Source organism: Manacus vitellinus, unplaced genomic scaffold (assembly GCF_001715985.3).
Source record: "Manacus vitellinus isolate BGI_N305 unplaced genomic scaffold, ASM171598v3 scaffold_2_pilon, whole genome shotgun sequence".
NCBI lineage: Eukaryota > Metazoa > Chordata > Aves > Passeriformes > Pipridae > Manacus > Manacus vitellinus.
In genome coordinates, this window is record NW_021940208.1 from 4860777 (window position 1) to 4887836 (window position 27060).

At 38.1% G+C, this 27060-nt stretch overlaps 1 protein-coding gene across 1 annotated transcript in view; it reads left to right on the top strand.

The window, feature by feature from the left end:
* The first annotated feature begins 745 nt into the window (after positions 1-745).
* The window catches only part of TYR (tyrosinase), a 51954-nt gene continuing 25639 nt past the window's right edge, over positions 746-27060 (top strand). Inside the window, exons 1-3 of the mRNA XM_018071033.2 lie at positions 746-1668; positions 11293-11509; positions 20899-21046. Coding sequence (XP_017926522.1) covers positions 826-1668; positions 11293-11509; positions 20899-21046 — 1208 coding nt within the window. The 5' untranslated portion in view covers positions 746-825. The remainder of the gene's footprint in view (positions 1669-11292; positions 11510-20898; positions 21047-27060) is intronic.

Consider the following 27060-nt stretch of genomic DNA (forward strand, 5'->3'; position numbering starts at 1 on the left):
CCTGGTCTAGAGACAGCTGCTCAAAGCACTTTCTGAAAAAATCTGTTGGCAGATTGTCTGTATTCCCCACAAAACTGCAGAGAAGACTTTTGTGCAGATTTCTGTGTGTCATTAACTGTGAAAGTACTATCAGTTCTAAAACAAAAATAATTGTCTTATGAAAAGTTTATGATTTCCGTCACTTCCCTTTGCAATATGCACATCCTAGAAAGGCACTTACACTGAAATATAAAAATGCCAAGCCAGACTATATATCTTGGTTCTGCTCTATGTTCCCACTTAATCTGCCCACATTCTGTGTTTGCTTGGTGTTAAAAAAATAGTTTATTCCAAAATTCCTTAGTTTTTCATTTTTGGGTTCACAATTCTTCCCATATAGCTAATCAAAACTGATCATATTCTTCTAGTTGTTTTTTTTTTTTTAACCATCCATTTATTCTAAAGCATATAATCAAAGCAGGAATTCAAAGAACTTACAATTGTATCTGTGTCCAAACTTTAATTTTACTTCCTCTCCAATTGCCTGAGGAAAGCAATCATGTGCTAGGCAGAAGATGAAAGTTTATAATAAATGCCTGTATTTTGAAACTTGTGGGGGGTGGGGAAAAAGTCACTTGGCTTTCACTTAAAACATGTGATAATCAGATTAACCCTGAAGTGTATTTTGTGTGTAAATGCATCTTGGGTAGGAATGGGGAAGGATATTGGAGGACTGTACCAGAAGTCAGCAGTGAAGCATTCCTGGCAGAGGGGAAGGAATTTCTTTCACATCCAGGATTTTGGAGGGGTCAGAGAGAGCATTCCATGCACTGAAGCATAACACGGATGCTCTCCTGCTGCTCTGTCACTATGCTGCTATTTGCCATGGGTTTTCTGCTGGTTGTCCTTCAGCCGTCCACGGGACAGTTTCCCAGAGTCTGTGCAAACACCCAAAGTTTGCTGAGGAAGGAGTGCTGTCCCCCCTGGGATGGAGATGGATCCCCTTGTGGCGAGCTTTCCAGCAGAGGGTCCTGCCAGAACATCCTTCTCTCTCAGGCTCCACTAGGACCACAGTTCCCTTTTTCAGGTGTGGATGACAGAGAGGACTGGCCCTCTGTATTTTACAACCGGACATGTAGATGTGAAGGCAACTTCATGGGATTCAACTGTGGAGAGTGCAAGTTTGGTTTCTCAGGGCTCAACTGCACGGAAAGGCAACTGAGAACAAGAAGAAACATCTTCCAGCTCACTATCAGTGAGAAGAACAAATTTCTTGCCTACCTTAACTTGGCAAAGAACATCCCTAGCCAGGACTACGTTATTGCTACTGGCACGTATGCTCAGATGAACAATGGCTCCAACCCCATGTTCAGAGACATCAATGTGTACGATGTCTTTGTGTGGATGCATTATTATGCCTCTCGAGACACACTCCTAGGTGGGTCCAATGTGTGGCGGGACATTGATTTTGCTCATGAAGCCCCTGGTTTTCTGCCTTGGCATCGGGCCTTTCTGCTGATGTGGGAACGTCAGATCCAGAAGATAACGGGTGATGAGAACTTCACCATCCCCTACTGGGACTGGCGAGATGCAGAGGACTGTGGGGTTTGCACTGATGAATACATGGGTGGCAGACATCCCACCAACCCTAATTTACTCAGCCTGGCATCAATTTTCTCCTCGTGGCAGGTAAGAACAGGCCAAGGGAAGGGGAAGAGAATTATCCCATCCGATGTTAGGCACTTAGGTGAGGTGCACAAGATGGGAGCTTAACCACGCTGCATTCCCTTAGATGTATCTAGAGAGAAAGTAAGCAATACTAGAAAACAAATCAAATTTTATGTGGACATAATCTTCATTTAGAACTATTCATTTGTCTCTTTGTCTTATTTCTTTCTCATTGTAGGATTTAGGTTGCTTAATTAAGAACCCGAAGGTAAAGTGGAAGGAGGAAAATTATGCCTTTGTGTCCAAACATGGCCTTTAGCAGGTTAAATAGGTTTGAGTCTGGTGCAGCAGTCAGGTCAGAAAAAGCAGGACTTATGTACAAAAATTTCTAGCACAAAACCATTGCAAAACTATGGATGGCAGAGTGATAGAAATTGAAGTACAGGGTTTTCGCTAACCCTCTCCCAGTGAATTCCTCCATCCAAGAGTTAAAAACTATCAAATTAAACTAATTTGCTTTCAACTTTAAACAAACAAACAAACAAGTAAACAAAATCTTTAAAGGACAGAAGAACCAGCTGTATAATTCACATCAGTAGTTCAAAAAAATACAAGAAATAATCTCTGTTGCTCAAAGGAACTAAGAGGTAAATACAATAGTGCCTGCAACTTAAAAGCACTGTAGCTGTAAAACAAATTAGCTGTAAAACAAGGTGAAATTACTTATATACATAAGTGATAAAGGTCTTATATAGCTGAACTACAGTGTGCTGTTCTAACACTGAGAGCTTCTAGATTTTTTTGTCTCTTGCTTATTACTGCTACATCACCTAAAATACAGTGACAAAGGTCTATTAGCTTCGATAGACACACTCCATCATGACAATAGCAACAGTTGCTTCTGGCGCTGAAGTCTATGATTATGCTGTCTAAATCTATCCTTGTTCTATTTATTTCTGTAGCAACAGCCCAAATGAAGGTTGGGCAGTTTCAGTGATTTAACGGAAAGAGACACAAATTCAAGTAGCTCTGGGATATTCTGGCATTACAAAACAGCAGCCAACTGGGCTAACTGGACTAGTTGTGCTGTATTTAGTCTTGTTTTGTACTCTCTGAATAATACAGGCCACGTATATACCTCTAAATTCAAGTAGAACTATTCAACAGAACTATTTTAGGCTATTGTCTGGCATGCCTTTTTCTCCTCCAAACAGGTGCTTTTCAAGAACCTTTCCCAGGAGAATGTTTGCATACAGATACCACGTTTGGGACACTAAAATGATTTTACTGACATAGACATGGATTATTTTATGTCGTTTGTCCTCAGTGCCTGGGAAATTTCCTGGGCATATTTAATTTACCAGAGTAGGCATAGTCACAAAATAGATACAGGTACAAACACATATTTTCATCCCATTTTCTAAGATTCTGCTCATTTCTAACAACTTGAATCTGGATGAACTCTACTAACTTAATTAGATTGCATTATCAGAAAGAAGTAGTTCTGATGCTGTTCTGCACTGAGCTGAATAAAAGGCTATGTGACAAAGGTACAAATGTTAGAGTGGGTTAAATGAAACCAGAATTGCATGGGTTACATGTGTCAAGTGGAGCTATAAATACAGTATATTGGATGAGACAACCAAGGTAGGAGGAGGCAGGTAGTACAAAGGAATCAGCAAGTTACTAGCAGATGGAGGTGTCAGATTGCTCATTTTTTTTCCAAAGGTTTTATTAATCCTATCCAGATACTTAAGATTTTCCCATCCTAGTAATAAGTACCCAGAAAATTTATGAGTAGCAATTAATAAATTTTTGAAACAGTCAGTTTCATAACTTCTCACTAATATATTCTGAAAATAAAGAATTTGTTATGAAACAAGTTGCTGTAAGTGATATTTTTCTATAACTTTGATGAGTACAAAATTAAAAAAATGTACTCTGTTTAAAACATGTTCAGTGTCAGTGTATGTAGTTGAGAGCACCTAAGTCCTTTGCTGAAGTTTTCCAAGTAATTTCTGAAAATGTTTACCACCTATGTTTTTCAGCCACTTTTGGAAATGTTACACTTTTATCAAACTTTCCAAAATAAGCCCATGATAACTTTACCTTCAAAGGGTATTAGCCCATTTTAACATCTTCTATCTATGTATAGCTCTATCGTCTTATCTAGAGAAAGAATAAAAGAGATGGAACAGATCTACATTTTCAGTCAGTGAATTTGGAGTAAAGGTAAAATAGACACTGATATTTCTTTATTAGCTTTGAATCCAAATTTAAACAATTGCTTAGTTGAGAATAGCAGTCAATACAGTTCCTTCAAGTAGCACAAAGTAAGAGACCAGAATATCACTCTAGAAAATCAAAAGGGAACAAAAATAGCCTTAGCTTAAATCGGAAAAGAGCCACAGATCTGCTTCAGAATACACTGGTTATCCAAGCTCTGTGGCTAAACAGCGTGATTGGGAAAAAAAAAAAAAAAAAAGAGGAGGATCCAGAAATGTGAAGGAATTTAGGCTTTAACAAGCATTCAAAATTAAAAGAGGGCAAGTGAAATCAATAATATGGTATCCTTTTTAGAATTTTAAGTGTCTTTCCAAAGCACAACAAAACAATGCCTGCTATGTTAGGAAATGGTTATAGATTTATTTTTAAAAAAGGTAAAGTATCTATTTGCAGAACAGCATCCCTTTTCTTTTTTTTAATCTCAAAGAAAGGAGAAAATACTTTATTCCACTGAGGAGTTGCCATGGCAACATGGATACCCATGGATACATGCTGAAATTCTTGCTTTCACCTTAGTTTTTCTTCAACATGCTGCTGTTATCACTTAGCTGAGTGAATTATCCATCCACATTTTTCTCATGTTTGTCATTTAAGTGACACTTCTTATTCCTGCATCTTTTTTACCAGCAAGACTATCAGGATCCTTTACTGGTTTTGTTTGATTACCTCATGTGGTAGCATATGTGGGAAGGATTTTTTCATGTTTTCAAGTACTTGTTTGTGATGATTCAAGTGTTGCATTCAGCATTAGGACTGCATGAGACATACTAATGTTTTACCAATTTTTGCAATTCCGTGTTGAATTAACAGAAAACTATATGGGAACTGGAGACCTTTCATGACATTTTCAATATTTTTGTTTTGTTTTGTTTTAGTGCCCTTTTCTACAATTATTCAAGATAATTGATTTGATTAAAAAAAAAAATCTAGTTGCAAATGTCCCTGCCTATGGCAGGGGGTTGGATTGGCTGACCTTTAAAGGTCCTTTCCAACAAAAACTGTTCTATGATTCTAAATAGTAGGAGGTGAAACTCTTCTCTCCTCTGTACCAGAATTAATTTTGAGAAATAACTGAAATCAGTGGAGTTGCAAATGTATAAAAATCCTCTGCAAATAAAAGCAGAATCTTTCTGCTGGTCGTTAACATTAAGGTTTGGGAATCCCCATGGTGTGCTAGACACAAGATGAAGCAAATAAAGCTGGAGAATATAAGTGCTGTTTTAGTTTTCTAGTGTGATACGGAGGCAACACCACCAACTTCAGCCCCTTGTATTTTGTCTCTCCTAAGACCTGAGAGAAGCAATTGCATAATGTGGAGAGCTGGCTGCTCTTGGATGTGTTGGTGTAAGCCTGCAGCCAATTCTTTGTTGCAAAAAAGAACTGGAAAATTTCCCTTAGCACTTCATTTCATATCACCCTGCAGAACCACTTACACTAAAACAAAGCTACTATAAAAGAGAAACAAGTTACACAAATAGAAAATTGATATAATGCTCCTGAACTAATAGTGACAGCACTTTAGATCCATTATCTGAAATTATGACTTCATAAGAAATATGAAATTCAGCTATTCAGATGCAGTTTTTTAATTCTAAGCACGGTTTATAAGGGAGCTATATTGTTGAATACAACGGCTGTATTGAATAGTCTGACAGCATCATTTGAAGCATTATTTTACATCCATCTTTAAAAACTTCAGGAAATTTTTAAAAATACTAACACCAGAAGCCAGCACTTCTTGGTACTTAAATCAACCAAAATCTTATATCCATCTGCTTGTGGACACCTGAGGATCACATGAACTCGATGACTTTATTTTTTATTGCAACTTAATAGGTTTTGGTGCCAACTACAGGCTGGTACATTAAAAAGCAACAGCCCAAATGGAGCAAGTAGCTATAAAGGAAGAGTTTATGAAGATTAGTCTCTAATGATATGCTTCCATGGATTATAAATTTGGAACATTTCCTGTTAGAAAGAGGTACCTCTTCACATGCCACCTCAGTACCACAGTGCGGGGTTATCAGGATCTGTGCACAGCAGGAGCAGCCACTCAGGTATCCTCAGCCTCTCTATGTCCCTGTAATTCACTGTCCACAGGATCACAAGTGGATGACAGTGGAGTTTGGTCTGTGGTTGCTTGGCCATTCGCTAGTGTACAGCCATGCTTGCTCATGTAATGAGTCAGGTAATATAAAAGATAAATAATATACACTTTCAGAGCTGTATAAATTAGTAACTAATGAATTACATAAAAATTGAGTTTTGTTAATAATTTAGTAGAAAAAGAAGCCTACCATCTCTCTGTAGAGAGATGTGCCTGAGTGATTTCATGGCAGACATTGAAACAGCAGCAGTTGGAGACAGCTGGAGAGCAGGGAATCATGGTCTGTCAAACCAATAAGTGTTAATGAATACTTCAGCAGTAATTGTTAACAGAGTTTTCTACTCCAGGCCAGCACCATTTTGAGGTGCTGAATGGGGTATAGGTTACCCCTCAGTTCTGGGCTGCCTCCAAGTAAAAAGATGAAACTCAGCCAGCTTTTACTGAAGGCTGAGAAAATACCTTGAAGGGCCCGAGTTTGTTTCAGTGCTGTCACTTCATGTTTGTCTCACTTCCTTTTAGCTTGAGTTTCACAGCTCCTCCAGTTAATGAATGTGCTGTAAGGGAAAGAAAGATAATTATCTTATCCTTGCACAAGATGTTTCTTAGAATTTCTTCAAATCTTTGCTTTCCAAATTTTCTTCTTTTTGTTCAGTCCTCTGCCTGTTTTACCCTTCTATTCCTGCCAATATTCAGCACTACATGAAGAATCAGATACAAATATGCAGAATCTCTTAAAAATTTTTTGCTCTGCTATAGATCCAGCATCTTTCAAAGCTCCACCTATAAAAGCAAGGTCCCAAAATACGGTTTCTTCTGTTGCCGGTTATCTGGAGTCCACACTTCATGCAGGACAAACAGAGACATAGACGTGTCAAGGAAGGCCATGAAGTGCCCACATCACATGTCTGTGTCTGGTATACATCGGCAAGTCAAGTGGTTGCTCTAGTTTTAGTCTGAAGTGGTTCTTTTCTGCTGTTTAATCTGGAACACAACACTATGAAAATATGCTGATACAGTTTCTGGAGGGGAGCAGATCTCTGCTCAGTGATCTCAGGAGAGAAGCAGAGTAAGGGATCAGTTATAAAGGAACAAGCCCTTTGAGCATCTGTGTTGCCCCAACAAACTAAGGAATTTCAGATCACTTTGTAATTTCAATAACACAGAAAATCTCCTTTTTGCAAGTGTTCAGGCACATATTATTGAATTGTACAGTATTCAATAGTACTGAATGCCCCTGAGATCTAATAAGCAAAAAATAACCCTAAGGAGCTTGTCACAAACCACTCCACAGTTTTGAATTTAAAAACAGCAGAGAAAGGACTGAACATCACTGAAGACTCCTGTAATGCATTTCACTTTATTTTGTCACAAGGGCTGATCTGTGCAAGCAGTTGCAAAGCAAAAGGCAAAAGGATTTCCCATTTACCAAAGGCGTGAGACAGTAGCCTTTACAGTCTGTTTTCTAAGAAACACTCCAAAGAGCTGTGCTCAAGATCTTCACTGCAATGCACAGAAGGATGTTTTTTGCTGGGTGCTACAAGGTCCAGATGCAATACTGCATATTCTGGACTGCCATCTACTGGCATTTGGTCTGCTCACTGCTTACATAAGCTTTTCCTCTGAGTATCTTCCTAAGTTTCCCTGGAGCTGGCGAATTTGTGAAGGCAGATGCAGTTGTAATTTTAAGCTTTGTCCAAGGTGAACTGAGAAATTTGCTCAGGATTGTTCTGAAAGGGAACAGAAAATCATATTTTAAACCAACATCTTTCTAGTAGAAAGTATTCCTGCTGAACAAAAAGAAGGCAATGGTGTGACCTATTTTATCTATACTGTATGCAGATTATATTCAGAAAGAACTATTTGACTGATCTGTGTTATGTTATCACTTACACTTATCACTTAAAAAAGCAAGTTATAGTTTCAGGATAGACCCATAATTAATATCACTTAAGTTAAATCTTACTGGGAAAGTATCCTTGTTAATTTTATGACCAGACCTTAATTTCTGGTTCAGAAAAAAAATAGCAGAAGGTTACAGACAAGCATTTTCATTCCTGGTGCTTATGTTGGCATTTCTTGACCACGACTTATCAACTGCCTTGTAGCACCTGGCTTCTGTTTAGGATGAATTTGATTAGTCAGACAGTTAAGGAGGGCTACGCTGAGACATAAATGAAAAAAAAACCAGCACTCTAACAATTCATAAGCCTCATGACATTAACAGTTACATCAAGTCCCACTGAAATGGATAAATAGAACAAAGGGGGAAAGTTCCTTTGTTTAGAGATATATTTGAGCACATGCTTTAAGATTCCCTGTCTGAATACCTGAGAACCCAGTGTTGAAGACAGCATGTGATTCCTTTTTTAAGACACAATGGGGATATATCCCCAGGGCTGTGGGAAAAGGATGAAAGATAGGAGATGGCAGGGCAGAGAACCCAGGAGATATAAACCTAGATAAGGCCCATAGGAGAGTAAACTAAATAGAAAATCCACATATATGTAGTTTCTGAGTCAAGTCACAACTGGGAAACAGGTTGAGCTTCACCAGCCAAGGCACATTTGCCTTCTTCACTAATGCACTTCTAGGGACACAGGATGGTACATTTTTATAAACAAAAAAATTACTAGAAGATCTTCTGAATCATCCCCCTCTTTTCCTTCTAATGGGAATAAACTCTCTCAGTAATACAAATCAATCATAAAAACAACACTGCATCTGTTTTGTGTTTATAACTGTAGGTCTCTCGCTGTCACTACCCCTCGCTTATTGGTGGGGATTCTTAGAAGATACTCCTTAGAGGCAGAGTCCTGACTTCAATTCCTTTTAGAAGTACAATCTTGACCCACTTGGTGAGCTTCTGGGGGTCATGTACACATGAAACTCTCTGTTGGACAACTACCTACAGCCTGCAAGGGTACCTCAGTAGCTTTAACAAACTAGGGCAGATTTCAGCTAATAGAGCAGTCTCTGGGGACAAATTTCTCCGATAAGCTTTCTTATCTACTGCAAAAAAGATGAGAATAATTTTTTCATTATATTCATATTCATAGAAAATTTATCATTTAAGAACTCCAGATTCTTAAGAACTCTATGTTATATCACCATCTTCATCAAACATTTTCTGTGAAATTTTTGTCAAATCACTTACAAAAGGATTCATTTCATCTCCTATTTATTCAAAAGTTAGTTCAGCAGCCAAGCAACTTGCCTTTGTCTCTGTCTTCAGAGGCACGTCCATGCCTCCAGGGTGCAATTCATCCCATGCTAATATAGAAGCAGAGCATCAAGTTGAACACTTAATTTTGCTCCCCTTGCTAACTGCAGTCCAGAGACAGTTTCTGCATCGATTTTTTTACTCATTTTATTTCACTGACTAAGTCAATGAAGAGAGTCAGGCACCCCTAGAGGTAAGTACATCTCACCTACCAGACATCTGGTATGGGAGGGTAAATCACACTCAGAAGACGCCTCTCTCTCTCCTGACTGCAGAGGTCATCCTAAAGTGTTACTTCAATCTGGCAATTTGTACATGGCTAGTACCAGTGAAATGAATCTCCCACTCACTTCCTTCATTAACAGAGGATCTCGTACTCTTCCACTTCATTCAAAGCTGAGATGGTTGTTTTCACCCACCTTCTTGTCCGTTGTTCCAGTCCATGAAATAGAACTATACCTTCAGGATAAAAGAAGTTGAGGTTTCAGTCTTAGGTGTTTTCTCCCCTATGATGTCTCACTCACTAATGAGACCTGTTCTTTCTCAACACAAACTTCTCATTAACCACATCAATTACTTCCTAACAACAGAGTCCTGTGTTTTGAAGGGATCTCTGGTGCTTTAAAGTTTGACTTGTTTTGGTGTTTTTTTTCAGAAGAAAAGCAAAACAATAGACAGTGAGTTTGTTTCAGAGCCTTGACTTCACTTGCTAGGGATACAGAACAACTTGTTGTTCTGTATTTTGAGCCACTGTTGCTCTGTTTCATTTACATATAACCACCAACTCTACCAATATACACTCCCACTAAACGCTCAATCTCATCTTCTGCTTGTCATTGTGTCATTATATTTTTCACCATCCTCCATCCTGACTCCATGTCAGACAAGTTCTGAATATAAAGTAGAAATAGGAGTTAGTCCTTGTGATAATTCTCTGTAGGTTTATTGTACCAGAATATGGAAAAAAAAAATCCTTGCTCTCATTTTGATCACTTCTCTGCCAAGCAGGGAATGCTGTGAGAGCTACAAGAAAAACCTCGTAGTGATTAGAAGACCCACATCATTAGGTTACAAATAAATTACTATGCCTTAAAAAGATATTGAGCAGCATCTTAGTGGAACTTACAGTCTGTGTGGACACTTTTTACCTATGACAAATGTGAAGAAGTGTGACTCAGATAAAATTAGTTGACTACCATTTGAAGTTACGTTGAACTATCTTGCTCTACCAGGAGTCTCAAACTGGACTGACAGCTTCTATAGATCATCTGACAAATAATGACTTGTTATACCATTGTAACTGGACTTTACCTGTGAACTGAGAAAACTTATGTCAATTATACTGGATTCGGACAGTATTTTATATCTGTATTCATCTCTCTGTTTAAGATCCTTTCCTAATAGCCATTATTACAATATTTCAGTTGGTGGTATATGTTCATCTCCAGAACATTTCTAGAAAGTACGGCAGCAACTTTTTCCATTTTGTACATGTAGCATCATTGAGATATAGTGAAAGTAAGCTGACATTAGACTGACAAAGCACAGACAGATATTTTCATAATAAAAGATTTTTTCTTATATTTCAAGTCAACAATTCCTCCTCTTACTGTGTGGGGAGAAAAATCTGTGATTATGGCTTTGTTCAGTAGTCTGTTGAAGCCAAAGAGCCTCCATTTAGCAGTTGCAGCAGCAAATTCAACTCTACATCCTGCTGCATTGGTAGGTAACACCGAATTTAGCCTCAGTGAGTTTTCAAGAGCATAAATGAGGTTTCATGACTTAGTCCACAGGGGTAGTTTCAGATACAGACTAGTGTATTTCTTCAAAACATGCACTGTAGTAGAGGGGTGTTTTCTAAGAAATAACCAGCTTATATTAAAATCATACAGAGAAAATATAAAAAATTATATTCTTGAAACAAACATTATAGTATACATTTTATTTGCTCTTAAAAAAAATCAATCAAAGTATCTCTTTTGTTTTTATATTTTTTCATTGCAATTCTTCTAATAGAAAGTGTTTTATACAGGTAATTTGTACTCGGTCTGAAGATTACAACAGCCAACAGGCTTTATGCAATGCCACGAGCGAGGGGCCTATAAGGCGAAATCCTGGGAACAACGATAAATCAAGGACCCCAAGGCTCCCATCCTCGGCTGATGTTGAATTTTGCCTGTCACTGACTCAGTATGAATCTGGATCCATGGATAAAATGGCCAATTACAGTTTCCGAAACACTCTGGAAGGTAACATGTTTCATTCCATTATGCCATTTCCATCTCTAAATTGATTCTCTCTAGGGCTAGAGTCTTTAAACTCTGGGTGGTTTGAACTGACTCCATGAAGAATAACTCAAAAAGAAAGAAAAAGTTATGCTTTCATCTGGAATAGCAACAGAAGGAACCACATTAAAGGCATTTGATAAGAAACTATAAACTATAGAATAGATCAGACATTAAATCGATCTGTTGGGAGATACTGTCTCCTGCTACAGTCAGCACCAGGCACAGCAAAAAAATGCACCACTGCAGAAAAGGAGGTCATTTAATAATCTGCTTGTGCATAACCATGCACAACCATGGCCATATCAAAGGTTTGCCCAGGAATTCACAGTCTTCCAGGGACCAGGTTGGACAACAAGGGTGAAAGAGGATGCTGACAGTTGGCATGTTATATTTACATCCTTCCACTGTGAACTCCATAGCAGACTTCTCCCTAAACTCTGAGGAACAGGGATTATTATAAATTAGCCCTCAAAACTGACCATTAGTATAATTTCCAAGATAATTTAGTTATCTTAATTGTATCGCTATGCAGCCTGTTTTGAATTTTCCTAATTTACTAGTAAACAGTTCTTTACTGAAAGAAATTCTCAATTATCTGTCTACTAAACTCTTTTGAATCTGGTAAAATTGCTAATAAGCAAGGATAACATATTGTACATTTATAAATAAATATTTCTACGGCAACACATATCAGCTGAATCTAATATGATCTACTTTTGATGTCCCAGAGATTTTGGCTTGCAAGGAACTCTATAAGGTCATAACAATGCAATATGGGAGTAGGAGTGAGGATAAGAAAAGTGCCATGAAGATGATCAGAGGGATGGAGCAACTCTCCTATGGAGACAGGCTGAGAGAGTTGAAATTGTTCAGCCTGGAGAAGTGAAGGCTTCAGGGAGATCTTATTGCAGCCTTCCAGTACCTTAAGGAGGCTTATAAAAAGGAGGGAGAGGGATTTTTTATATAGGCAAATAATGACAGGACAAGGGGCAATGGTTTTAAACTGAAAGAGTGAAGGTTTAGATTGGATGTTAGGAAGGAATTCTTTACTCAGAGAATGGTGAGGCACTGGAACAGGTTGCCCAGAGAAATTGTAGATACCCCATCTCTGGAACTGTCAAAGATTAGGTTGGATGGGGCCCTGAGCAACTTGATCTAGTGGGTGGCATCCCTGTCCATGGCAGAGGGGTTGAAACAAGATGATCTTTAAGGTCCCTTCCAAACCCAAGCATTCTGTAATTCTAAGAAAGCAAAGCTTTTGATACATCCAGTCAGTCATAATGTTGTGAGGAACGCCATAAAGCTTTCATGGGAAAAGTGAACCAATTTCTTTCTAAAACGGCCAGAAATTTGGAACTTGCCTGCTTCAGCCAAGGAAGAATCTAGACAATATTTGACTCCATCTCTGGACATAGTTGTGCTTCCTGTCCTTGAAAAGGGAAACAACATGAAATATGGGAAGAAAAAGCTGACATAATTAAGTAGAGGTCCACCTACATTTTACTCCATAAAGTATGTGAACAAATGAAAAGAGTGGAGTAGAAGGAGTAGAGAAAAAGGAATTTAAGTAAATAAGTCATGAGATTCTGAGAATTTACCATCATATTACTGATATTGTAAGCAAAAGTAATGACACAGTCTGTGGGAGTTTTTTATTTTATTTTTTTAACCTGAATTATTTCAACACTCATCTTTACACCACAGGAACACAAACTTTTCTGTCAACTAACTTATTTAGCTAACAGGATACTGAACTGCCATTTGAAGTCAAGAATTCATGGCTAATGTTGAAAAAGATGGTGAAAAGTTTTAAAACAAATTTTACTGCCAAAACCCCCTCATATTGTATTAGTTACTTTCTTACAAATGACCCGTTTAATTTTTTGTTGTGTACACATGCCAAGCTTAAATTGACCACTCACTGCATTACAGTATTCTTACAAACCTGTTAACAAACTTTATAGTTCCTAACATTTTGTTCTTTTTCTAAACAAAAAGCTTTTCAGTTCTTCTTTACTTACTTGCACAATTTTGTGCTGATACACCTAAGGTCAAATTCTAATCTCTTTTAGATCCAAAGAAAATCCAAAGTAAGTCCTTTGACTTTATTAAAATTACTCTGGGTATGTGAAAGGTGATTGGAACCAAGCCAGAGGCTGTAATTTAGCAGTTCCTGATTTATACCAATGTTAGATTTACTCCTCGGTTTCAGTTCTGTAATGGAAAACACCTGTGTTCACATAGGAGATCCCCTTCTCGGCAAAACTTTATGCTCTTCCATTCTGCAGTGCACTGGAACAAAGACTAAAACTTTTATCTTTCAAAGTCATAAGTATCGGCATCGTTATGAGCAGATCACAACAACACAGTCTGAATCTCTGTTTGACTAACATAAAATGCTACTACAGAGACAGAAATTATGACACCAAAGAATTTATGTCACAACAGTCATAAACAGCAAAGGTCAGTGCTGTTCAGTAAAACAACACCCCTATGAGGTCGAACACATGAGTTGTCCTCTCACTCTGGGGCAGGTCAGATTCTGCGTTGAATGAAAAACAGATTAAAAACAGTTTGCACTTTGCCCCTGGAAGCAATTATTTTAAATAAGATTTGTTAATTCATGGCCCTAACTGGGGAACAGTGTTGGCTTCATTGGAAACGTCATGGATACAAGAGAACAGAAAATCAGCCTAGTTTAAAAGCATCAGGTAAGATCAGAAATGGAATAGCTAACAGCAAATTAAATAGTTTGGATTCTTGTTCAGTTCAGTTTTGGCGTGACATCTTGAATGCTACTTCCTAAGACTAAGAGATGGCTGAAAAACTTAGAATTTCTTTTTCTTTATGAACAGATTCTACAGTTGAAACTAGTTTATTCATGGCAACTTCAAATGAAAATCAGTGCCTTCTAAGTTTTGCACAAAGTGCAAAAGAACATTAAAAAATATTCTTCAACTCTACATCACTTTCATTATGCATGAATTAACTCATGACAAATGGTATCAAGCCAAGCCATGTCATAGCATTCCTTTGTCTGTCACAATTATGTATTGTTACTACTATTCTGTCATGAAATAATGGAATAAAACATCAAACATTTCAAAATGTAATTTCATTCTAATAGGACATTTTCCTTTTTTTTTTTTTTCTGAAACGAGAGATTTTGATCTGGAAATCTTTCCTCAGTATTTTCACAGTGATCCATACAGCTAATGAAGAAAGTTTTCTCAAAATGAAGTTTGCCAACAGAAAACTTCTAATTGAAAAAGTTTCTGTCTACAGCCAACATTCCTCACCCAGCTCGAACCTCAAACTCTAGGTAAATTTATGCTGCACACCAAGAAAGTGCTGTCAAGTTGCAAAGAGTCACTACTAGAGAACTAGAAAGACTATTCACCACAGACCACATTGAAACTCCACAAGAGTAATTTTAAGAAAAAAAAGTAGATCGTGACATGGTCTAAATTAGATAATCACAAACTTTCCTTTACTCTAGTCCCCTAGATCAAATTCTGTGGATCTTGTAGCTACCTCACTCTAGAGGGATTAGAGTAATAACACTGCTTAAGAAAATATGTAGGATCTAACCCTGAAAAGTTTTCTGTGAATTTGCCAATGGTAGAAAAAATCCATGAACATAAGCTAGAAGAACATTACTAACTATAAAGATCTGCAAGGATACGGCCTTAAAATTCTTATATTTTCCCTCCTATTTTAAAGTAGATGCATCTACCTGACCTGAGCTTCTCTAAAATGCGAAAACTTTATTAAAGAACAAAATCATACCCAGGGAGAATGGGACTAAGTATATTATTCAGTTGGACTCGGATAGAGAAACATAGAATTTACGTTGGAAAAGACCTTTAAGATCAATGAGTCCAACCATAAACCTAACATTGCCAAGTCCACCACTAAACGATAAAGTCATAGAATTGTTAAGACTGGAAACGACTTCTAAGATCACCAAGTCCAATGGTTAACCTGCCATTTTCACTATTAAACTGTATTCCCAAGTGCCATATCCACATGTTTTTTAAAGACTTCCAGGGATGGTGTTTTGACTACTTCCCTGGACAGCCTGTTCCAATGCCAGACCACTCTTTTGTGGAGAAATGTTTCTTAAACTCTCATAAAAATTTCCTCTGTCCTCTGAGGCAACTCGAGGTTGTTTCTTCTTGTCCTGTTGCTTGTAACCTGCAAGAAGAGACCAATTCTCACTTTGTTTCAACCTTCTTTCAGGTAGTTGTAGAGAGTGAGAAGTTCCTCCCTGAGCCTCCTTTTTTCCAGACAAACACCCCTAGCTCCCATGTTCAAACACCCATGTTCAGCTGCTGTTGGCCAGCACCTCAAGTTCCTTTTTCACTGGGTGGCTTTCCAGCCACTCTTCCCCAAACCTGTAGCGCTCATGTTGTGAACCAGCACTTCGCCTGGTTGCACCTCATACAATTGTCCTCAGCCCATCAATACAGCCTGCCCAGATCTCTCCGCAGAGCCTTCCTTGAGTCCAGAGAAGGACAACAAAGGTGGTGAAGGTCTGGAGACAAGTGTTATGAGGAGCAGCTGAGAGAGCTGGAAGTGTTTAGAGGCTCGGGGGTGATCTTATCATTCTCTACATCTGAAAGAAGGTGATAATTGGGTGGGAGTCAGCCTCTTCTCCCAGGAAACTAGTGAGAAGATGAGAAGACATAGTCTTAAGCTGCACCAGGGAAGGTTTAGGTTCGACATTAGGTGGAATTTCTTCACAGAAGGGGTGATTAAACATTGGAATGGGCTGCCAAGGGAGATGGTGGAGTCACCATCCCTGAAGGTGTTTGAGTAAAGACTGGACATGGCACTTAGTGAAATGATCTAGTTGACATGGTGGTGTTAGGTCATAGGTTGGACTTGACAACCTCAGAGGTCTTTTCCAACCTAATTGAGATTCTGTGTTTCTGTGATTCCTGCCCTCCAGGAGATGAACACTTCTGTCCAACTTGTTGTTGTCCACAAACTGACTGAGGGTGCATTCAATCCCCTCAACATGCAACATACAAAGCAGAATTTGACCTTTAAAGTACCAGCTCTCCTTACCACTGGCCTAGAAAGTCAGAAAAAACCAAAATTTATTTTGTAAGAAAAAATTTTTGCAGTTAAGAAAACCACCTGCAAAACTGTTATGAATATCTAACCGATGTTAGGCATGCCATAGATGTTAAGTAGTTTCCTAAGATAATCAAAGGAGATAGGATTTTTGGAATGGTTCCTCTGTTTCTGTGGCACTGAATGGTGCCAATGCTCTCCAAGCTCTGCATACCTGCTAAGTGCAGTTACACTGCTTCAGCCAGTGGTTAAGGAGCAACTGAGGAAAACACTACCTGCTTTCAACACATAAAGCTCTGCACTTGACTGTGCATGGAGTTCTGTGGTCTCTACTAGTAGATGGTAAAATCTACAGTTAATATAATTAAATACTCTATTAAAAGACATACACTTGACCTAATTGCATGTTCTGTGAGAACCGCCTATAAACCAACCTAAAATCTGTCAGGCAGCCTTAATTTTGAGTGGCATCATTAGCTTCCCCTATAGTAGAGTTTGGTCTCAATTCTCACCTAATTTAATTCAACCTGGCCCAGTGAAGCTACTTCAAATCTGCTGAATCACCGTTGCTGATTAACAGTGTTATAAGTGGGAGCAGAATCAGGTTTATGAACCCCCAAAACTGTGATTTTTCTCTTGTTGAAATCACTGGGGAAACTTCAGTGATGTATGCTCTGATAGCTATTTCTAATGCACCATAATTAAACAAGGGTTTAAAAGGATCTCTGAATGTTACAGCTTCCTATGCTGGCCAGATGATTTAGTGGCTCACTGCAGTCTTCTCCATCCATTACTCAGCCACTCTCCCTCCTTTTTTTTGGTACTGTCACTGGTTCCCATCATATCCTTACATGAGATACTGTACTTTAATAGCCTGGAAAAAAACCCTGACATCCCACACTCCAAGGTAGTTTAATGACAGAATAGTGAGTGAAATCAGTTCACAGAAGGACTGAGGAGGTGCAGTTTATGCACAGAAGAGGAAACCACAACATGAGGCAAAACAGGTGGAGAAAGTAGAGTTCCCCTATCTAGAGACAGGGAGTTCTTATTTCAGCTCACCTGCTTGTATATCTGTAGTCTCACATCTGCTATAGAGGTGATTTTACTGCAGCCACCTCATCAAAGTTTTCTGTATTCCGAAAAAATAGTAAAGTTTTCACATATGCATTTTAGGTGACTCCATCCCTTTTCAATAGTACGGCATCCTTCATAGCTGACTCTACCTAAGTCTTTTAAAAAGAGCGAAGAATAAGATCCAAGTTAATAAAATACAGTGACGCCACACTGCAGCCTTATTCCTGCTAACTTTACAATTTATATGGAGTTTTTGTAACAAGAGATCAGATATTAGAACTTCTCATGTGCAGGGATAAATGTGACATCACCCTTGTCATGACTGGATGCACTCCAACTCTCTGGGAGCCAGAGGGTGGGGTTGCTAAAGCTGTCCCAATTATAGAGATTTTAATTATTAAAATAAATTACTTGTGTGCAGATGTTCCATGAAAAGCTAACCAGAGCCAAAATGAATATTTGGTGGTTTTTTATGAATTATTAGATCGTTCTTAAATTAAGAAATTTAAGAAGAATCCCAAATCTGATATAAAACATCTAACCTTCTGCCTAGACCGTGAATAAAGTTTATCTTCCCTTAAACATATTTGTAATGGATTGGAATATAAGTGGAAGAATTGCTTCAGAATAATATACAGATATATCATATCTTGTTAATATTCACAGAAATTTTCTAGTATTGCTAAATTGACTGATCCCAATGACCGTGTGCTGTGGCCATCAGCAAAGAAAGTCAAAGTTGTTGTCATTGGTTTCTAGGAGTTCTGGACAGCCTGTCAATATAAATTGTTCTTCATAAGTAATATTTTATTCTGCTGATCCCCCTGATTTAATAGCTAGGTAACATAGCATTCACCATGATTCAAATTTCTGTGAGCCCTATTCTCTCTTTGAGAACTTCTGTCCTTTGCTCTTTATGTCAGCCAGTAGGCTCTTCAATAATCCTGGTGCACATCCGATGTACTCGAAATCTGCAGTTATCTGTTTCTCTTTGTTTCCTACATCCAGATTCACTCCACCTTAAAAACCTACAATTTTCATAATAAGTCAACTTTACTTCCTCCAACTGTCCTAATTATGTTTTCAACCCTGTCTTCCTAATTATGGGAAGCAGAGGGGCAGGCATTTGTCTCTTCTCTGTGGTAACCAGTGACAGGACCCGAAGGAATGCCCTGAAGTTGTGTCAGAGGAGGTTTAGGTTGGATATTAGAAAGAGGTTTCTCACCCAGAGAATGGTTGGGCACTGGAACAGGCTCCTCAGGGAACCAAGCCTAATAGAGTGTTTGGATGATACTCTCAGGCACATGGTGTGACTCTTGGGGATGGTCCTGTTCAGGGCCAAGAGTTGAACTTGATGATCCTTGTGGGTCCCTTCCAACTCAGCATATTCTGTGATTCTGTGAATTTCTCAAAAGCTTTCTCATACTATTAGAATCAGAAAGATGGATGGTTAGTATGGTATGCTGGTTTCTTGGTGCCATGGTTATGATCTGATTCTTATTATAAATATCAGTGATTTATGTCAGATGCTCTTCCCTTGTTTGAAAAAATTAACTAAAAAGACAAAGCTCAGTGAAGGAATTTAGAGTGACAAAGAAATGCAATCATTTCACACAGAAGATCAGAGTCCTAGCTGGGTCTAAAACTCAGGTTTCCTTACTCATAAGGCAACTCTAGCCACATGTCAATTAATACTTTGTGTGACTCCAAGAGGAACAAGTGTAGAGCAAACCATCTGGTACTGTGGACCTGAATTCCACATTACACATGAGAGTTTTGAAAGGGAAGGGGTTCTTTCATAGTAGCTGTAGTTCAGTCCCCCAATAGTTGGCACATTTTAGATATCCTCCAAAAGGAATCCAGTTTTGCAAAGTCAGAAATTGCCTTATGATGTGAGTCACAGCATGAAATAGAAGAACTGATGGGAGATTCACTTCAAAAGTACGTTATAAATTCTCATTCTTAGTCCAAATAAGTAAATAAAGCAAGTGGTCAAAGTCTGTGAGGAATTTCACAAACATAAAAGTTAAGATCTTTCCTTTCCCTGCCTTGCATACCTGATAAACTGCAACAATATTGGAAAAACACTGAAGATCAACACAATGACCGTATCGTTCACAGCCCTTTTTATTTGATTATTAAATGTGAAGATGTCTTAATGTGACTCCACTACGCTTCCTCATCCCACAGCTTATGGAAATTGTGAGAGGAATACATCTTCAGGAACCAAATAAAAGAGATAGATCAGAGAGGTTTTGTGTCATGGCTTAAATAGCAGAACTAACATTAGGTTTGGAAATAGATTTGGAGGACAAGATATGTTTCTGCTCTTTCTCTCTGGGAAAATTCCAAAGAAGGTCAGATCGTTGAGTTGGCTTTTACTAGGAGTCCTTACAAGTAGGGAGGAAGCTTGGCTGTTGGGACACTGAGTGGAGCTACCAACATCAGAGCTGAGGAATGGACAGGCTACCAAGATAAAAACTAATGGAGAGACTCATCTTCCAGTATTTCCTCTTTGAGAGTTTGGGTCTTCTCAAAACCCATCTTTTAAGTTCCTCCAAAATAACAGCAATCCTGTAAGTAAGTCTGGCCTGTAAGTCTGACTGTGAAAGAGTATTGATTACTTACCAAGTCCTCCTGTAAATGTTGGATTATAGTTTGTAGTGTGTTGGGTCCTATCAATAAAAGGACATAGTCATAGAGACAAACACTAATAAATAAATGAGTATATTGTGGGATAAAATAGCCTGTTTTATCTTAGCAACCTGTAAGTATAGAGATCCAAAATGAAAATAAAGTGAATAAATTTTCTCAACATAAATAAATGCACGCACCTAAATATCTATAGGGATTATGTTGCCTTTTAACATCCAGACAAAATGGACAAAGAAATTTAAATATATAAAGCAATTTAGCAGTACATTTGCTGACATGCTGCATTAGCTACATGGTAGGAGTTTTAATTTAGCTTATTCTAATTTCATCTTTGCTATGCCTTTGAAATATATTAACACTCCTTTACATGTTTTCCTAAGCTCTTGTCTAAAAAGTTGAATGCAAATGAAGGGAAAGTAGGTACTTTGATCTTCACTGTTACTGGAAAAAGAATTATACACATTGTCATATCAGCATATGATTTCCTCTTGAATCTACAGGCTTTACTGATATATGATTTCCTCTTGAATCTACAGGCTTTGCTGATCCACAGACTGCAATATCAAACCCATCGCAAAGTGGTTTGCATAATGCGCTTCATATCTACATGAATGGCTCCATGTCCCAAGTACAAGGCTCTGCAAATGATCCTATCTTTTTATTACACCACGCATTTGTTGACAGGTAGGTTTAATTCTTCTTAGTAAACCTAATTCATTTTGTGTTTTTTTTTACAGTGTGCTTTTCACAGGCATTTTAATGCTGCAAACATGTTACATGCCTTTACATGCACAACATTTTCAGACATGTAGTATTGAGTTCTGCTATTATTTGAAAGCACGTGTCATTCCTAATCTCACTGTATGTTCACTGGATTAAATATAACTTGACAAGTTGACAAATGCATTCAGCTTTTATTAACAAGGTAAAAATAGTTCTTCAATGATGTCATAATGATTAATATATATGGATGTGTATGTCAGGAAGTTTAGATCAAAAGTTAGTGACTCATTGAAATACAACTATAATCAATTCCTTTACATTCTAAATGTCAGAGCTGTTTTAATTTCTATTCCATAAGGAAAATCCAAGCCTGCCGTTCATAAACGAAGAAGAAAAAATACATATTTCAATGTGACAATCAAAACTGTGACTGTCTCTTGATGAAAGAGTACAGCTGTGCAGAATGAAAGAAAGAAAACAGAAGGATATCATGCTTATTATATAAGAAAGAGTAGAGGAGCACAGTTTTGCAAGAAAATAGTGGAATTGCTACATTAAGGGCAGCATTCCAAGATTTAATGGTGACCTTAAAAATTTCTGTACCATTATAATACATGTGAATGGCTTCAAAAAATTTAAACGGGACTGCATTTACTCCAAACTCTGATGAATAAATAGCAATTAAAAAAAAAAAGCTAAGCAAAGGACAGTAAAAGCCACACAAACACTTTCTGGAGCAGTTTATATTTTCTTATCAATCTTCTACTTTCTCCCCCTACACTGACTGTGACTTGACCACAGCAATGTTTAGGACAATAAAAACTATTACACTACTTTTGGGAGTTTTCCACAAATCTGTATGGTCAGAAACCTACTGACTGAGACTCTGCCTGCATGCAGGTGCTTACTGAGATGAAAATCAAAATACTTTCTTCATTTGGGTTACTAAGGCATGCAGCACAGAAGGGATGTAGATTACAACTTGCAGACATCATCTTGCACTGAAGTTCCTTAGTTTCAGGCAGTTTACACCAAAACTCTTATATAAAATTTTGTCTTATTTAACCAAAAACCTAGTAGGTGTAAAAAAGACAAAATTCAAGTCAGATTTTTCTCTTCATATATATTTAATATATAAAAGGAGGGGGGGAAATAATATAGTTTAAATCTATATATAATAAAATATATAATATAATATATATAATAATATAAAAATATAACACATACATTAGATATTTAGTGAGCCAAATGATTGCATTCTTCACACTTTAAACATTGAGAGATAGGGCATCACGTCTTAGCAAGTCACCCAGGCATCAGCGGAATGGTCCCTTAAATGGGTGACCTACCTGTTCTCTGCTCCTAATATGGTAGGGTAAAATTAGTCTTCTGGAGGTGTCAGTTTTGAAACTCTTTTATGTGAAAAGCTTTTCCTCCTAACATTTTAAAAGTTAAACAGCGTAGCTCAGCTGTGATTTAGCATATCCATGCATTGACTGCTCAGCAGGATGGATGCATGAGGGTTTCAAGTGTGGTTACAAAGCTCACTCTGGTGATTGTAAATTAACTTTCCAATATCTAGGCTATTAAAAAAGGAATCTATTGAATATTTATAGAAAAGGTACACAGAATAGAAAGAATTATGATGTGCCGTATCAAAAGAATTGTTTTCCTTAGACACTGACACTTGTATAAGACCTACATATCCCTTAGCTCCCACTCTTTGCAGGGCTTAAGTAACCACTTGGTCCTCATGCTGACCTCTCAGCATGAAATTTGACAGAGGAATTTCAGTTGTAGTCATTATGAGTCCCCAGAAATATTTCTCATAAATGTAGTTGTTATCAATTTTAAAAGGTAAAATTATTTGCAAATGACAACCTCATTAAGTCGGACTAGTGTTGAGGAAATAAATCACTGCAAAGGCACTGTGGGGGCAATACAGATATGCATGATGCAACCTCATCCCATCTGTGGTAGAAGGAAGATTACCAGTGCTATGCAGCTGCTGTCTATATGGGCTTTAGTACACACAGAGGTAAACACTGAGAATAATGTTACCTTTTGTATAAGTGACAGAAAAGTATTAGTATGATTCCAGTTACTTTGGTTACTTAGCAGCCTTATCCATGACAGATTAATCATGCTTTTAGTTATAATTAATAAGTAGGTGACTGATAGGTACATACAGTACATTTTAAAAAATGCTGTTCCTCTCCTACATAGACTTTAAATCAGAAGGGCTGAAAAGAAGTTATTTTCTGAGAGTCAAACAAGAATACAAAGAATAGTGGAAAGGGGAGAAACAGTATCCAGAGCAGCAGAAGCACATTTTATCAGCTTTTCTCATTTGGGCAGAATACTTTTGAGCTGATTGCTATTACTACATTGTGCCAATGGGCTTTTAATTGACTTTTAAATTATATCTTCTGACAAGGACAGCATCTTTTTCCATGTTCCTTGGTGAGAACATGGAGAGTTGCAAGATCGGGTTTTACTGGCAAAGTGTGTAAAAAAACTGGACATCAACAACCACAGTTCTGCTGGGATTGCAAATGCAGGGAAGAACAGCTCTGTGTCAAGAAATAAAGAATGGTCCAGCACTTTGAGCATCTGTGTAGGATCCAAAAGAGGAATTCCCTTGCTCCACTGCAAATTCTTTGGGTGAAAGTGAGCATGGAACTTGCTGTCCCATGCTTTCATCCCCTGGAGATGTGTTTCCTTCCCATTGATTTGAATGACACTTTCGAGGAGCTATGGATCTGAGCTTCAGTTAACCCATCTGTATAGTGGGTGATATTAGATGCCTACGCAAAAGGGATGCTGTCAGGGTAAATGCATTAATGACTGTGAAATGCTCAGTTACAACCATAATAGGAGTGATAGAACTAAGGCAATAGATCATAGGAACTGATTTTGCATGGAAACATATGGTACAGAGGAGGATAAACAAGTGTATACGGAGTCTGCTGACAGGTGTGAGCCAAATGTTAGGAGCTGCTCTCCAAACTGAGCAACAGTCAGCCTACCATCTGCTGTCCTTCAGCCTTTCCTGCCTGGGCCTGAGCACAAAAGGAGGGAATGATGGACAAAGCAGAGGTGAAGTTGAGATAGTTCAGGTGAAAAGAAAAGCATCAGCTTACAAACACTTCCCCTTTTTTTAGGTCATTCCCTCTCAGCAGTGCAGAAGTATGAAAGCACCCAGGCAACAGCTTTCTTAGCAATGATTAATCAGGCTCCTTGACATATAATTTGATAGCTAGAAGACCTAGGGAACAAATCTCTGTGCTTGGTAAAAACAGCTGACCACCCTGAAAATTATTAATTTTTGATTGAATAGCTAAAAAAAAAAAAAGATGCAATGAAATATACATTCAGCAAAAACAAGAGCTTTTTTAGCATTCTGAAGCATTTCTCTTAATTGCAAATCTCTTTACTATTCAGACATGCTTTACAGTCAGCACAAGGGAATAACAAGGGAGGAGTCAACCCACTCAAGCTGGAAGGAACAGCTGCACAGGCAGTGAAAGCAAGGGCCCACAGTCCCACTTGAGCTCGTTGGGGTGTTTTCCATGCTCTGAAAAGGAACTCTTTCCTCTATGCTGAATCTTTCAGATCCTCTATCTCTACAGCCAGATAGTATCTCCATCTGTTCTCCCTGCACTTCTGTCCTTTGAATGTTTTTTTCACCTTTCTTCTCATTTGTTGTGCACTTCTACTCTTCTTGATTTCCACACTCAATCCCAACAATTCCCCTCAGAAAAGCTAAATAGCAATGGGGAATATAAGTTGCCATACAACTTTATAGCTGCACAACAGCTAATGCAATAGGGCCTCAGTTCTCATCTCATTTTTAAGTTTTGCAGCATCAGGCAGGGTTTATTACAATAATGTGGATGACTTCCAAAGGCCTTGGTTTTAGAACAAACCATTTAGCACTAATTTTCTGGAGAAACCCAATACTGTGTAGGATTTCATTCTCTTGCATCTCTAAAGTCTAGTATTTGTTAGACTATTTGAATGTTGTACTACAGCTAGACCCAGATTATCAGTACTAGCAATGCTGCCATTACAAGAGCTGTTTTCTCCAGCTTTCATGAGTATCTACGCAGCTCAGAAAACTGCTGCAACCATCACTGCTTTAACTCAATACTCTGCCCAGTTGTTCTTCTCTGTCCATGCCTTTCTACTGCTTCTTTGTTCTCTTTACATCAGGTCAACTGGTCTCTATTGTGAAGGTCTTTCACTGCTCATCCCCAAATCCTTTCTTCTTCATTGTAAGGAACTCACCCCTCCAAAAGGTTCATTATACCAATCTCTATTGCAAATCTGTTTTGTATTCAGACAAGTCACTCCATGCTCCTCCTGGCTGGGCATTGTTCACCCTGTGCATCCACAAATTCAGTCACTGTTCTTCCTTTCAACATGACACTTGAAAAAAAGCTCAGATGCTAGTGAGCTGAAACATTCACTTTGTAGGTGGACTACTGCAGTCTCACTACAGGGGTGCCTAGTCCTCCTCCTATCTGTTTGCATCTATCTGTTGTCCCTTGTCCTGTGTTTATGTCATATGCTCTGTCATTAAGGGACTGTCTCACTGTGCTGGTCTGTGTCTCAAACTGCGACAGGCACATGGCATATTCTTTGCCTCTGACTGTGGTTCTTAGGTGTCAAAGCAACATGAGCAACAGGAGATGACAATTGCTTTATTTACAATTGTATGAAGTGTCAATGACAGGACACAGCTGGACATCCATACTCTGATCTTGTTACTTCAGTTACAGTTTTGCTTGCTATCACATAGGACTGATTTCTCACATCAAAGAAACAAAATCTTCAGAAGTGGGAGGTGTGCATATGTATTTTTGTGTGTTTACATGCATTCTGCTAAAAGTAATCCAAGCCAAGGATAAGGTCACACACAGAATGGAGACACTCATTTACAGCCACTGACATACATGCATACTGCCAAGTAGGTGCAGAAGAAACTCTCCTACGCATCAGCTTCAGAGTCCAATGATAAAGCCAAAAATTCTGCCCAATCAAGGCACATGTCTCTGTGCTATGCATTAACATCAGCTGCAATAGACTCATATGCAGAATGCTAAAATAAACCCTTCTGCTTCAGTGGCAGGCTGGAGCTGGGAGCTTAGGAAATGCCGGACTCTGGATTATCTGGGAATCTGACAATAAAATGCTCACATTGCTTATCAGTGAAGTGCTAAACTGAAAAGCATGTATAGAGAAATCTGTTAAAAAATAAATTAGAACCCAAAATCTACACATCCTGATTTGCATATCAGCAGACTCCATTCCCTAAGCCAACTTCATGGACACTTGCAGTCCCTGTGGACTCAATATACTCACCACTCAATATGCCCACCACTCAATATATTCAGGTCAGTCCCTTCTTCCGCTAAGGAAAAAAAAAAAAAGAAAAGAAAAAGAAAGCATTCTGGCAGTAGTAATTTTGTTGGAAAAATCACTTTAACAAGAGGAAATTTTATTTTTTCACCCCCATGAAATGTCAAAATAAAAGCTCCTTATTTTTACTCTGTTTTTGAAACAGCTCATTTTCATTTTCTCTTAAATGTCATCTCAAGGTTTTTAAACCAAAAAATAGATGAGAAAAAACCAAGTTGTTCTATTGTTTTGAAATGTTGACAGGAAACAGGAACTTATTCTAGCAGTTAAAAACTATTTGCTTCAAGAATTTGGAACATTTGGAGAGAAGGCATTCAAAAAGAATCATCGGAAATTCTTGTAAGAAAACACTATGTTTCCAGACTTGTTTAATATATAAAATAAGAATAATTCCTTATCCTGAACTGTCTCCTGCGGGAGACAACACAGATAATGCATGAGGTCAAGGAATTATTTTCTTCATTTGATGTACAAAAACGAGAGACACCAAAACATGTAACTGAGGTGCTGAGATGGAGAATGTAATATAATGAATTATCAGCAAATAATAA